At 41.8% G+C, this 13,791-nt stretch overlaps 1 protein-coding gene across 1 annotated transcript; it reads right to left on the bottom strand.

The window, feature by feature from the left end:
- Nucleotides 1-2,398: 2,398 nt before the first annotated feature.
- Clec4e (C-type lectin domain family 4 member E) lies at nt 2,399-8,798 on the bottom strand. Its single transcript, XM_051173246.1, is given in 7 exon segments — nt 2,399-3,244; nt 4,645-4,760; nt 5,307-5,341; nt 5,344-5,457; nt 6,357-6,446; nt 7,780-7,875; nt 8,639-8,798. Coding segments are annotated over 7 exon segments (645 nt in total). The 5' UTR covers nt 8,676-8,798; the 3' UTR covers nt 2,399-3,087.
- Nucleotides 8,799-13,791: the final 4,993 nt, after the last annotated feature.

Raw genomic sequence — 13,791 nt, forward strand, 5'->3', positions numbered from 1 at the left:
TTAAGTCTAAAGAATCATTTCCAGAATTTTCTGTAGAGTTAATTTGGTGGATATAAATTATTTCTGCTGTTTATACTGGATACAGTAGCTTAGGTTGCTGCCCATGGTTCTTTTTTCTTTTTTAATTTTTATTTATTCTTACCTCATACAGTATATCTGGACCACCGCATCTTCCCCCTTTACCCTTCCTAGTTACCTTCCTTCTCCTCCCCTCCTCCCAATCCATTCCCCACCCTATGTTCCCCCAGAAAAGAGCAGGCCTTCCAGAGGCATCAACCCAACACAGCACAAACAAAACAAACAAACAAACAAAACCACACACACACACACAATAAGGCCAAGTACAAACCCTCCAATCACTGCTGGGCGAGCAATCCAGTAGTGGCAAAAGGGTCCCAAAAGCAGGCAAGAGAATTGGACACACCCCCATTATCACTGCCAGGAGGCCCCACAAAACAAGCCAACAACCATAGCAAACACACAGAGGAACTAGTACAGACCGATGCAGGCTCTGTGAGCCCCCATGAGCCCTGATCAGCTGATTCCCTGGTGTGCTCTCCTGGTGTCCTCTGACGGGAGGGACCTGATGGAGACCTCCAGCCTGGGAGCTCTGTCCTCCCAATGTCTAGCTGTGGGTCTCTGTATCAGCTCCCATCAGCTGCCAGTGGAAGCCTCTCTGATGATGACTGGACTAGGCATCGACTTATGAGTATAGCAGACCATCATAGTACCTGAGGTGCATTGCTCTAGGCTCTTAAATTTTCCATTGAGAGATTGGCTGTCATTCTGGTGGTTTTTCCTATATATGTGATTGGTTTTTTTCTTTGTCGCTTTCAGTACCCTCTCTTTGCTCTGTATATTTGGTGCTTAGTTATAATAAGCCATGTAGAGGTTCTTTTCTGGCCCTATCTAATCAGTGTTCTGTTTGCTTCTTGGATCTGTAGGGTTATGTATTTCTCGATTTAGGAAAGTTTTCCTCTATGATCTTGTTGAAGATCTGGTCTGTGCCATTAAACTGGGATTATTCTCCTTCATCTGTGCCTTTACTTTGAATATTTGCTCATTTCAGGGTGTCTCATAATTCCTATATATTTCTTTTGTATGTTTAAAGTTTTTCCCCTATTTTCGTTTGAGTGGTTTAGGTCCTATGATTTACCTTTAAGTCCTGATATTCTACCTTCAACTTTATCCATCCTATTTATAAGGCTTTACTCAGAATTGTTGGGTTTTCCAACTCTGTCTTCATTTAAGCTTGAGTTCTCTTCAATAATCGTATCTCTTTTATGAGTTCAGATTTCAAGTCTGGAATTGTGTTTATCATTTCGTTCAACTGCACATTGTGTTACCTTGAACATAACTCAGGCATTTATTCCTTTCCCCTCTTATATTATTGAGCTGTCGATCATTTCTTCTTTAAATTCATTAAATTATTTAATGAGGTTTATTATTTCCCTTTAAATTTGCTTCCTAGGGTTCTGTGATATTTTATTGAGGGCTTTTCTCTAGGACTAGTGGTTTTGGGAAGGGGTGCACGGCCTTGGCCATTCACACAGCAGCACTGGGTAGACACGGCAGGTTTAAAAAGGAGAACAGCACGTGAAACTGGGAGAGAGGTGAGGTAGAAGGGCCAGGCTGTAGTGGAGGGAATAAGGATGGGCTTGATAAAAGAGAATTCTACACATACATGAAACTTTCAAACAAAAATAATTAAAAAAAACAAAAACGAATCAGAAGGTCAGATGACTGCGTTTCAAAGGGGTCAAGACCAGGCTGGAGAAACCCACAGAAACAGCTGTCTGTACAAGGGGGGAGCTCATGGACTCCAGACTGGTAGCTGGAAACCAGCATAGGACCGACCCAGACCTCCTGAACGTGGGTGTTAGTTAGGAGCCCTGGGCAGTCTATGGGGCTTCTGGTAGTGGATCAGTGTTTATCCATAGTATATGAATGGACTTTGGGAGCCCATTCCACATAGAGGGATAATCTCTCAGCCTTGATACCTGGGGGAGAGCCTAAGTCCTGCCTCAAATGATATGACAGACTTTGAAGACTCCCCATGGAAGGCCTCAACCTCCCTGGGGAGCAGAAAGAAGATGGGATAGGGAGTAAGGGGGAGGAGGGGAGGGAGAGGGAACTGGGATTGACATGTAAAAAAAAAAAGCTTGTTTCTAATTTAAATAAAAAAAAGGTTAAAAAAAGAGTATCAATTTCAAAATCAGATTGTTACAATGTCTAACTGGTAAAGAATGCTGATACAGCGAAATGATTTGTTTAGTCTAGCTTCCCTACTCAAGGATACATATTATTCCAATGTGTAAAAGCTGCTGAAGGTGTCTTTATGACTCTATCTGGAAGAAACAAGGTCTGTATCGACAGATTATCACGCAATAAACAGAAAGTCTTGAGAAGGGAAAGTGTGAAACTGAATTTTTAAAGGACAATCTCACTTGGAACTCTGACTCTACTTGAGCAGTAGATACAAATGCAGGGGAGAGCCAGTTGATGGGGAAGAGTGGACTAGACCACCATCTGTTTGGAGCTGATTTGGCCTCTGTCTCTGGAGATGCGCTGACAGCCATGCCATTCTCCTCAGCAGCAGTAAGTTTAAGAGCCAGAGATGCTTCTCCCTTGCTGTTGGAGAGTATGGATGTGATCTGTGCATTAACAGTGTGAGGAGATGACCTCGATCCTAGGATGTGGAAAGAAGAGGATTATCTGGACCATCCCAAGTCTGGGTCTGTAGACCTCTTCTTCACCAGATGGTGCAGTCGCTTGTACTTATGCTCCTCCCATCAGTTCTCATAAGCCAGACAGATGCCAGCGGGAAAGTCCCTTTCCTCTTGCTGCATTTATTAGTGGATTACTCTGCACATTCTGAAAACAGGCTTGAGGGCTATGGCGAGAATGTCAGTCGGGACCAGAGATTTTAGCAATGGGAACAACTCGGTTTTACTCATATCAGAGTAACACATGTGTTTGTGGTCCTTATGGTCCATAACGGATGTTTTCTCATGCTGGGTTTTGGGTTTTGTTACCCTCTTGTTGCTCCTCATGCATTTAAACCATGTCTCCTGCGTTCACTTGCATTTAGTCCAAAGGACTTATTTCCGGCATTTCACAAATCCAAGGCATACTGTAAAAACAGGGTATGTCATTCCAATTCTTCCTGGGATTTCCAGAGTCCCTTATGGTGGCACAGTCCTCCACGTAAACTATATTGTTGGGCTCCCCAGCATCCCAGAAGCTGTGAAAGGGAAATGGGAGATTTTAAATCTCAGTGAAAGGAGACAACACATTAAACGATTTACATATTTGTTATTTCACTCACTTTGTGAGGTGAAATTATAATTTTCATTTTATCAGTGAAGAAAAACCCACTTGTGTATGTCATCAGCTGGTGGGATCTTCCTGGATTTCTATACTGTCAGGCAACTCCATAGATTTGGACCCAGAAAGAGACGCCATGATAAGGACTGGCAACCCAGGCTGGTGACTTGGCAGGTGCAATGCCTCTGCCTGCCTGCCTGCCTACCTCATGCCGCTCTCACTCTTTGTTCTCCTAGGGCATCCTTCACTGTGTAGTGAAGCACATCTTCTCAGGATTCAGGCAGCCAAGCCCTGGATTCACAAGTGCTGCTTGTCAGCTGAGGGAGTCACCCAGTGCCTTTGACATTTAGTTCCCTCAGACGCTGGCTAAAGATTAGTACCGTTGGCACGTCTCAGAAATGTGTGATTTCAATAGAGAAATAATGAAAACCAGCTGTAAATGCGATGTTGTAATGACATAGGCCATTATTAAGGGGGAAGGCTGTAGGATCATCAGAATATTCTGTCAGTATAAGTTAATATATCTCACTTATTTCTATTTTAGGGTATAAGATACAACTTTACTGTTTTCAGACTCTACACCGTAGTCAATGATCTCCAGTTCTATTTTCCTCATCATTTTCATTTATTATTTCTCTGTCATTCTTTTGGCATTCCCAGGGAAGAGGAGGGTTAGGAACCCATACCTCCAATTTCCTTCTTCCTGCATCCAGTATCACCAGTGATGGACCTGAATTTACATCATTGTTGCAAAAGCCAGTCTGAGATGAGAATTCCAAGAACATGGGCTCTGTCTGGGGCCATAAAAATGAGTCTGCTTCGTCTTGGCTCAAGGTCAAAAAGTTCAAAACTGTCCTTAGAGAGTTATAAGACCTAAAAGTCTAAGGCATGGCTATAGTAGGATGCTTGGTCTTGGCCTTGGGTGTCTTATCTAATAACAACAGATTTTGCATGAGGTGTGGTTACTCTTGACCCTCAAGGCCAGATAATGAGAATTTGAATCTAAGGTGTGGTTACCGAATCCTTGGCGAATTAAGGAAGAAAGTCTGTTCTGTAAACATGATATCATGTTCCCCTTTTTGGTTAAAGTATTTAACAATGATGAAGTATAAACTCGGGACATTCTGTATTCACTGAATGGCCTGTCCTGTGTCTCTGTCTTTCTCTTAACATCTTTACCTAGTCCTTTCTCAGTCCACACTCCACCTCTCAGATATGAACCAGGGGCAAGCCGGCTCGTCCCAACTGTAGCCCGATTCCCACAGACCTCACTTTAGGATTACCTGATGTGACGATTTTCCCACAAGATATACCTACCTCAGGGACTCTGTGAGAGGTGTGTTATCCACCCATTGCCATTGACCCTCAACCACTTGGTCAGTCAGTCCAATATAAAACTCTTTCTTCTTGGGTTTTGTTTGAAAAAGGAATTCCTAAGGAAGAAACATGATAATGACAATAACAACAACAATAATAAGACACATGATCAATTATTTTGGTTCTGAAGAGATGCTAAAAGTAGTTAGGAGGGGTGAGACAGAACCGAGGCTAGACACTAGATAAGCATTCCTCAAACTATAAGACTCCTGAAGGCCATCTACTAGTTTTTTATTGTGAAAAACTACAGATAACTCAACAGATAAAAACTCCCTAACCTCCAAAAGGAGATTCTGTGTAATTCATTCAAAGTTGGGTAGTAGTTGTTTGCCCTCACTCATATAAAGTACTCACCAACAAAATACTATCCTAAAGTTGGCTCCTACTCCCCCCTACTCTGGTTAATACTGGATCTCTCTGTGTAAATCAGCCTTTTAAAGGGACTGCTAATGTTGAGCCATCACACAGTCAACAGTGGCAGCTGGACTCATGTCAACCCACTCCTTTGGGAAACAGCTTGTGGCTCAAACCTTGTGCACCAGTCAGGGAGAAAAGATCAGTAAAATATCCCACCGACACAGAGGAGCCAGTTTGCCAATTACCTGCTCTTCCGGTGTGTTGATAACTACCAGGTGCGCCCCATTTCTGAGCAGTTCTTTAAACTTGATGGCCAGGTCAGGGTGGTCTTGGAGAAAAAGTAACAACTAGACTGAAAATGTTGCCAGTTCAAAGGACAGCAGCTCTTGACTGAACCTAGGAGGAGAGAGGCTTCAGGGAATGGCAGGGAATTTGGCTTGTGATATGATGGAGTACAAACAACACCGGGGGAGCCTGGAGCTTGTAATCTTTCCTCTCCTTTGTAGCCCTCAGCTTGTTCTCTAAGACTGTTAGGGAATTCCAGGGTCAACATGCACAAGCAGCAACTTCGTCTTTGGAGCACAATCGTTATTCTTTAGGTATCAGGACCAGTAAACAAAGCAATGTGTGCAGTCTACCTGGGTCGTGGAGTCACAGCAGAACCCTAGTTCTGTGCTCAGGCTAGCAAGGTCAGTCTTGAGTCTTCTCTGGGTGACTCTGGGGCAAACCCCCTCTGTAGCTAAGCACTGGACTCTTACCAGTTCTCCGATAAATGTTTTTAAACCACTGAATTTCAGTCGTTGAAGTTTCTTAATTTAATGACAAGAAAATTGTGGCTCAGAGAAATAGCTTACTTTGCCAGAGTCTAGCAGCCATGTTTTGAACTACGCTGATATATGAGAATATTTGAGAATTTTTCTTTGGGTATATTAAAATTCTCTGTGCATGTTTTTTTTTTCTCCACCTCATTTTGGAAGCAGGTAAATGAAGAAAAACTTCCATTCTGGGCAATAGATTCTTTCCTTTGCAGAGTTCCCATTTAGATGTATACCTGAAATTTATCCTCAGCGTTTGCTGAAATGTCCCTGAGATCTCTGGCTCAAGGACACCTGCATTTCCAGAGTTTTGTCCCTCTGTTCTCTACAGCCTTTCCCCTGTCTCTGCATAGACAGGATTTATCATTTCACTTGGAAAAACAAATCCCACTGTAGTTTCCTTATACCAAAGACAATCAGGAAGCTAACAAAAAAGGTTGTCATATGTACTTTAATGTCCAATTTTGCAGACGCGTGTACCTGATGTGACACTGTAGCAGGAGAGCTCCTTGACATTTTCACGTGACAGTAACTTTTTCTGCTCATTAATTTGACAACTGCGATACGTTACTGTAAAGGAAAGGGTCACGGTCAATGCTTCATATCCTTGTTCATAATGGAATCCTTGTTCCCGGTTTTCTGCTCTTAACAAAGCTGCCAACAGTTATCTGGAAGTTTCTTCATTGCCTATTCTCCCCTCCACGCTGGGATCCACTTCCCCAAAATAAGAGTAATTCACATTTCATGTCTTTCCTGACTTAAAAGAGAATAAACCATTTCAGGTCAAAAACATGTTTGCAGTCCCTCCTGTACCAAGTCTAGCCATGTAAACCTTCCATCCACCAAGCAAATTCCTGTGCCTTTGGTCCTAACCAGTCATCTAAGCTGCAGGTTTACATTTCATAGACAAGGTTGGCCTAATGACAGGGGTCTGAAAGGAAGAATTCAAGAGCACCAATGGGATGGAAAATAGGCATCACAAAAATGTGTAGAGATGACTGAAATTCAGACATGGTTTCAGACTAGTTGCGTTTCTTCTGGCTTAGGAAACAACCTAGAGCTTAGGGATGAATGGAAAGGAAAATGAACTAAAACGGCACTATAAATCTGGTTAAAACCCATTGCAGGGGACCTCATAGGCCCTAACTGAGTCTATGAATACTGCTATTCAGCTAAATTAATCTAGTATCAAGTTGCCATCTCTATATCTGTGTTTATACCCATAGATAGATAAACACTATTCGGTCTTCATTAGAGGAGCCTCTCCCGGTGAATGGTGGAAAACACAGAAATGCATGGCCATACAAGGTACTGAGAATAAGTGGTGGATGAGTGTGCTCAGCTCTAAGCAAGGCATTTGTCATCCACTTTATGGCCCAGGGAAGAGGAAAAGAATGTGAGAGCCAGAAGAGCTATGAAATGTCATCTAGACCGGGCACAGCTATTACAACCATAAACCAACAACGCTGCTGGTGATCGCACTGGGTGTGACCATTCACTCTCAGAAAACCCTGTCCTCTGTTGGGCTTCTTCCTATTGATAGATTCAGGGAGCGGGGGGAATTGTTGCTTTCAATTCTATACCCATTGATGACCCCAACATTCCCCAATGGACACTCCATCTAGTGATCACAAATGGGTCACAAAACCGAACCAAAAGTCAGGAAACTGGGGAACGGACTAGGTGGGTATTGATAGTGAAGGGAGGGCCATGAGCAGGTGTGAGAGAATGAGTAATCAGAATACATTATATACATACACGAAACTGTTTAAAACAACATCTGTCAAGAACAATAAGCTATTGCATGTGGGAAAATTTGTAAGAAAGGAAAAGTGATGCAACAAGCCAGAATCTGCTGCTAGCGTTAGCCGTGGCGAGAATGAACTTGACTTTCAGAACCCACCAACACATCTGGTGATGAAGCAGACACTGAGAAATAGGATGGAGGCCCCAGCCATGGTCCATGAGAGCACTGCGGAAGTTTTGAAGCATTCTCTCTCTGTAGGAAGAAAGATATAACACACGGCGAATCTTCCCAAAGCAATATACAAAAGAGATTTGAGTCAGTTCTATCCTTACCACTTCCTGTTCATAATTGCCGGTATCTAGTGATCTCCAGGCTTGTCCATGCATCTGTGTGGTATGGAGATTGCTGGGCCTCACCCCCTCCACCCTGGAGTTAACAATTCCGGAGAGTTTTGTGCAAGCAGTGTGCTCTCCGGGACTGCTAGCCTGGAAACCACACCTTAAGAACCCTCTGTCCTCCATTGCTGATTGTAAGACTAGGACTTATGTGTATGAGCTTTTCATTTCTAACTCCCCCATGAGAAATATTGCTATCCTTTAAGGCCCTCCTCGGTATACCCTTCCCTTCTTTTCTTCTCCTTTTACTTCATTTCCCCCCTTTGCTTTTCTAGTCTCTCTCCTGGTGTCTCATTTGCACGCTCTTTATAAATTAGACATAACGGTCATGCAGTGGGCACTTCCTTTCCTCCAATATACATTTTACAGGCAGTAGAGTGAATCCAGCAGAAGTGAAGGACTTGCTCAAAGACATTCAGAGAGCATCACAGACGGTAGAAACAGCCAACTGGCAGCCTTTCCCGGGCTCCTTGGCGAGCATTCTGCTAATCCTGACCTTTCTTCTCTGCCTTTTCCTTTCCACCTCACTTCACACCTTTCCATTGTCCTAGCCCTTAACAGACTCCCTACTGTTCTGATAGGAGAGCTGTGCAAGCAGAGGAAGGACTTGCGAACTGTACCTGTGTGGTAAGAGGCAGATGGTTTCGCTGAATGCATTCTTCGTTCCCCTTTCCTCCCTCTCTCTCTCTCTTTCCAACTTAATAGGAGCCCTTGGGAGGTGAGGCTCGAAATATGACTTCTTCACCCACTTTTTAAGGCTTAACCCTGTCAGGTGCAGCTGTCATCACAGCGTGCTAAAGTGCTCTGCCGCCGAACAACGAAGCCAGAGTTTCCTTTCTTGCACAAGGACAGGGAGTTTATTGGACAACATGACACTTCTTACTCCAGACCACAAAAGAGGAAATGATGAAATACGACATGGTTGAGGAGTCTGAAAAAAAAAAAAATCTCCTTTTACTTTGGTGGATAATTGCCTTACTTTTTTCAGAATCTAACTTTGGCACTGTGGGACCACATTCTAAGTCCTGTTTTTTGCTTTGTTGTTGTCTATATCAAGTACACATGTGTTCACAGACGGCTGAGACTCGAGGTTCTCCCCACACATAGCATACATGTTAGCGCTGACAGTTTCTTTTCATCTCTTTGTCCCTCTTAGCTGCCCTTGGACACTCACTGTGCACTCTGGCTGCCACACTGCTTCAGAGATCAGCCTCATACTATTTTGCAAGTCAGTTCAGTTTCTTATGGTGACACATGATCCCTGCAGACTCACTGGACACTTTAATTCTATTTTTATTTATCTGGAAATTTTAGAGGAACAGATTTGAGTGCCAGAGGAAGCAATTTCAGCTAGACACGAGAATGCAGTGCTTCTCTGGAATCTTTCTTAGAGACACTGACGGTCACATTAGCATCAGCTGCCTAAGGTTGCCAATGTGAGGAGGCAGAAGCGCTGGCTATACATGTGATTCGGCAATCCCCAGGTTCGATGAGCCAGACTTCCTGTGTGCTACACCATGCTTTCCATCTCATGGAAAATTTTCAATTGATTGGAAACTTTCCACAGTACTTTCCATTGTCAGACACATGGATTTATTCAAGTCTTTCAAATCATTTTTTAAAAGTCGGTATGGCTTGGCTACATTTTCACTACAATTCCATAAGTAGAAGTTTTATCCCTGGGGAGAAAGTTTTGTGGACTTTAAGAACCTTCGTGAAAGGACCTTAGCTTCGGTGGTTTTGAAGATGTCCAGTGCATTTCTCCTCTGTGGTTTCTTGGCTTCTGTCCCAGAGTGACACCTTTCCAAAGACCCAGATCATGGGGCTGCCCAATCTTTGACCTGATGATCCAAACAAGCATGCCAAAAAGAAAACTGTTTTCTTCACAAATGACCCACGCCAGGCCTTCCATTATAGTGATGTAAAGGCACATAACACACACACACACACATATTATACACCACACATATCTTTAGTAAAAGCTATTAAATTAAGAATCAAAATTAGTAAGTTTTTTTATCAATCTTGATAATCAGTAATAATCTAATTAACAAAGAGTTTTAAATGGTTAAATTATTGATTGTAAATGTGCAATTAACTAGGTATTTCTAAGTAAATATTTTATTGGTCTTAATGTACATTTATATCATTATATCTTTCTGTATTGCAAGTGTTAATTATGGACTATAGTAGACCTCATTCTGATATTTCCATGCCTGTATATGATGTACTTTTATCATAGTCACCTCATTCCCCTCTCTTGTTTTCTCCTCGTCCTCACTGATCCTAGTCTTCTTATGAGCTGGTCTTCCTACATTTATGATTTTTTCCCTGTAACCACTGTATTTTACTAGGCTTTCTTACAGGGTGCTGGGTGAGAGATAATTTACAGACTCATACTCCACCTAAGAAAAGTCTCTCCCTCCCCCCATCAACTACTCCTAGATACTCAGAGAAAGGTGGAACCTCAAGATCTTATCTGCCTATAATGGCTTAATGGGCCCCTCCCACCATCTTGATATCAATAGGCCTAATCTTGCATAATTTTTGTTCTTGGAAACACAACTGCTGTGAGATGCCCTCTGAAGCCAGTGACCCACATAATTCCACACCCTTACATTCTTTCCTCCCCCTTTCATGCTGTGTGTGTGTGTGTGTGTGTGCGTGTGTGTGTGATGCCCTACTCATGTTGAGTATCCAGCAGTCTCTTGTTCTCACCACTCTGACCAGCTGTGAATTTCTGCAGTTACCACTGCCCACTGTAAAAGGGAATTTCTCTTATCTATGGGTATAATTAACATTTGAGAACTACTTTTTTCCATTATCTAGCCCATTTTAAAATTGATTTCTTTGTTTTCTTGATGTTTATATTTTTTTAATTCGTTGGTTAGTCTAGACACCAGTCCTTTGTCAAAAGCATAGGTAGTAAAAATTTGTTTTCATATTGTGGATTGCCTCTTCACTCAACTGGCATATTCCTTTGCGATGCAGAAGCTTTTTGGTTTCTGAGGATCCATTGTTGAGTGTCTGCTGTGCTGCCAGAGTCCTCTTCAGGAAGTCTCACCAATGCCTATTCGATCTGTTTGTCCCTGTGCCGGCACTATGTTGTTGTCTTACTATGGCTGTGGTGTAATATCATTCATATTCAGTTATGATGGCACCAAATACTTTCCTGAACAGGATTGCTCCAGCTATCATTCGCCTTTTGTGCCTCCAGATTTCTTTTAGTAGCATAACTGTTTAGAGCAGATTAATTTTTACAATTCATGAGCATGGCAAGTTTCCCATCCTCTAGTTTTTCCCTCATTTTTTCCTTCAGAGTCCAAAAGTTTGCACTGTAGGGTTTTTTTTGCTTGTTTCCTTGGATAGGTTTATCTCCAGGTTTTTGTGTGGTTGTTCTCTCTCTCTCTCTCTCTCTCTCTCTCTCTCTCTCTCTCTCTCTCTCTCTCTCTCTCTCTCTCTCTCTCTCTCTGTGTGTGTGTTTATTGGAATGTGATTATTTCCATGACTTCATTTTCAGCATTGGAGAGGGTAAAAGGAAGGGAGGGAGAGAAGGAGGGAGAGGGAACTGGGATTGACATGTAAAATAATAAATTTAAAAAAAAAAAAGAAAAAAGGATGAGTCCCAATTCTTGTGAGTTTCCTACTTGGTGGAAGTGTTTGTCATCTCTGTGAGTCTTTGTGGAGCCTTTGTTATGTGTAAAGTTATATCACTGACAGTTAAAGATAATTTGACTTCTTCTCCCGTGTGTGTGTGTGTGTGTGTGTGTGTGTGTTTGTGTGTGTGTGTATTCTTTTATTACTACTGTAGATAAGACACTGCATTGAATAGGAGTGGAGAGTAAACATTCTTATATTGTTTCTACTCTTAGTGGGAGTTTTTCCTTTTTCCTCTAGGATATTGGCTATAGGTTTGTCTTATGTCTTCATTATGTTGAGGTATGCATCTTCCATTCTAAGTCTTTTTCAGGCTCTCACCGTGCAGAGATGTTGGATTTTGACAGAAGCCTCTTCTGAATCTGTTGAGATGGTCATGCTCTTTCTGTCATTAAGTCATCTTCTTGTTTAGTTTTTGCCTAGAAGATTTATTGTTGAGAGTAGGTTAGGATTCCTAGTGCCATGAAGAGACATGATCACAGCAACTCTAATAAAGGAAAACAATTCATCGAAATGGCTCACTTACAGTTCAGAGGTTGAGTTCATAATCATCATTTTGGGGAGCTTGGTGGCCGGGAGCACGGTGGCATGCAGTCAGACATGGTGTTAGCTACATCTTCATCAGAAGTCAACAAGAAGTAGATTGAGTGTCACACTGAGTGAAGCTTGAGAAAAAGAGACCTCAAAGCCCACTCCCATAGTGACACACTTCCTGCAACAAGGCCACACCTACTTCAACAAGAGCACATCTCCTAATAGTGCCACTTCCTTTGGGGGGCATTTTCTTTCTAACCACCACAGTAGGGCATTGAAGTTATCCACTATCATTGTGTTGGGATTAATCAGTGGTTGTACATCAATTAGCATTTTATGAAATTGGGTGCACATGTGTTTGGTGGAGATGCTTTTAAAATTATAATAGCTTCTTCATGGGTTGATCCTTTAATAATAATGAAGAGTCCCTCTTTATCTCTCCTAAGTAGTTTTGGTTTGAATTCTATCTTGTCAGATATTAGATTAACCATGCCTGGTTGATTCTTTGTTCCATTGCTTAGAAAATTATTTTCCATCCTTTTACTCTAAGGTGATATCTATCTTTGGTTGCAAGACATGATTTTGGGATGAAAGAGATGAATGCTGTTTACTAATCCAATCTGGTAGTCTATATCTTTTCCTTGGGCAATTAAGAACACTAATTCCAAGATATTAGTTTACTAAACTCAGATGAGTATATATAAGTTCCTGTTATTTGTTGGTTTTGTGCTGTTTTCTTAGACTTCTTTTTATTAACATTCCTGATATTGTTTATTCATCCCTGGTGGCCAGTTGTGTGTCTGTTTGTCACCCTATTCATACTGAAGCATTATGTCTGGAATCCTCTATAGAGATGCTTAGGGATCATAAATTCCTATCTAATTTTTATCATGGAGATTTTTTTATTTCTCCTTCAACTATATGGCATAGTTTTATGCTATGTACAATGCAATTCTAGACTTGAAGGTGATTGGCAGAAGCTATGCTTCTCTTCATGTTCTAAGCATCCACACCTGTGTGTTTTGTTGCAGGCTCTCTCCCCCCCTTAGGGTCTTTGATGAAATGGATTTTCAATGAGAACGGATTTAATAGGATTTGAAGAAAACAGATTGCATATCCCATACACATTTGATTTTGTTATTATAAATATGTGGTTGGGTCCCCCCCCCCCAACATCAAAATATGGTAAGAGCTAGGCTTGGTGGTTCACACCTGTAAACTCAACTAATTGAAAGGTTGAGATGGGAGGGTCACAACTTCAAGGACAACCTGGCCAAGTTAATAATTGACCCTGTGAAGTAATCAGAAATAACATCATCTAATGAAAAGGCTTTGGCTTGATTTTGCAGAGATACACTAAAATGACAGTTAAATGATTAAGAGTCCAGAACCGCCCCCTGACTGAGCCCTTCCATACCCTCCTTTGATGATACTTCATGACTTAGAGAATAATGGTTCCACTACTTAGTCTGTCCTAACCTTGGAATGTTTAAAACTCTCAACTCAACTGAGTTTACACACCCCACAGGTGCTTTAGTGGGATTCACACTTGTTCTTAATTGTATGTTTTCCTTCTGAGAAT

Source organism: Phodopus roborovskii, unplaced genomic scaffold (assembly GCF_943737965.1).
Source record: "Phodopus roborovskii unplaced genomic scaffold, PHOROB, whole genome shotgun sequence".
Classification (NCBI taxonomy): Eukaryota; Metazoa; Chordata; class Mammalia; order Rodentia; family Cricetidae; genus Phodopus; species Phodopus roborovskii.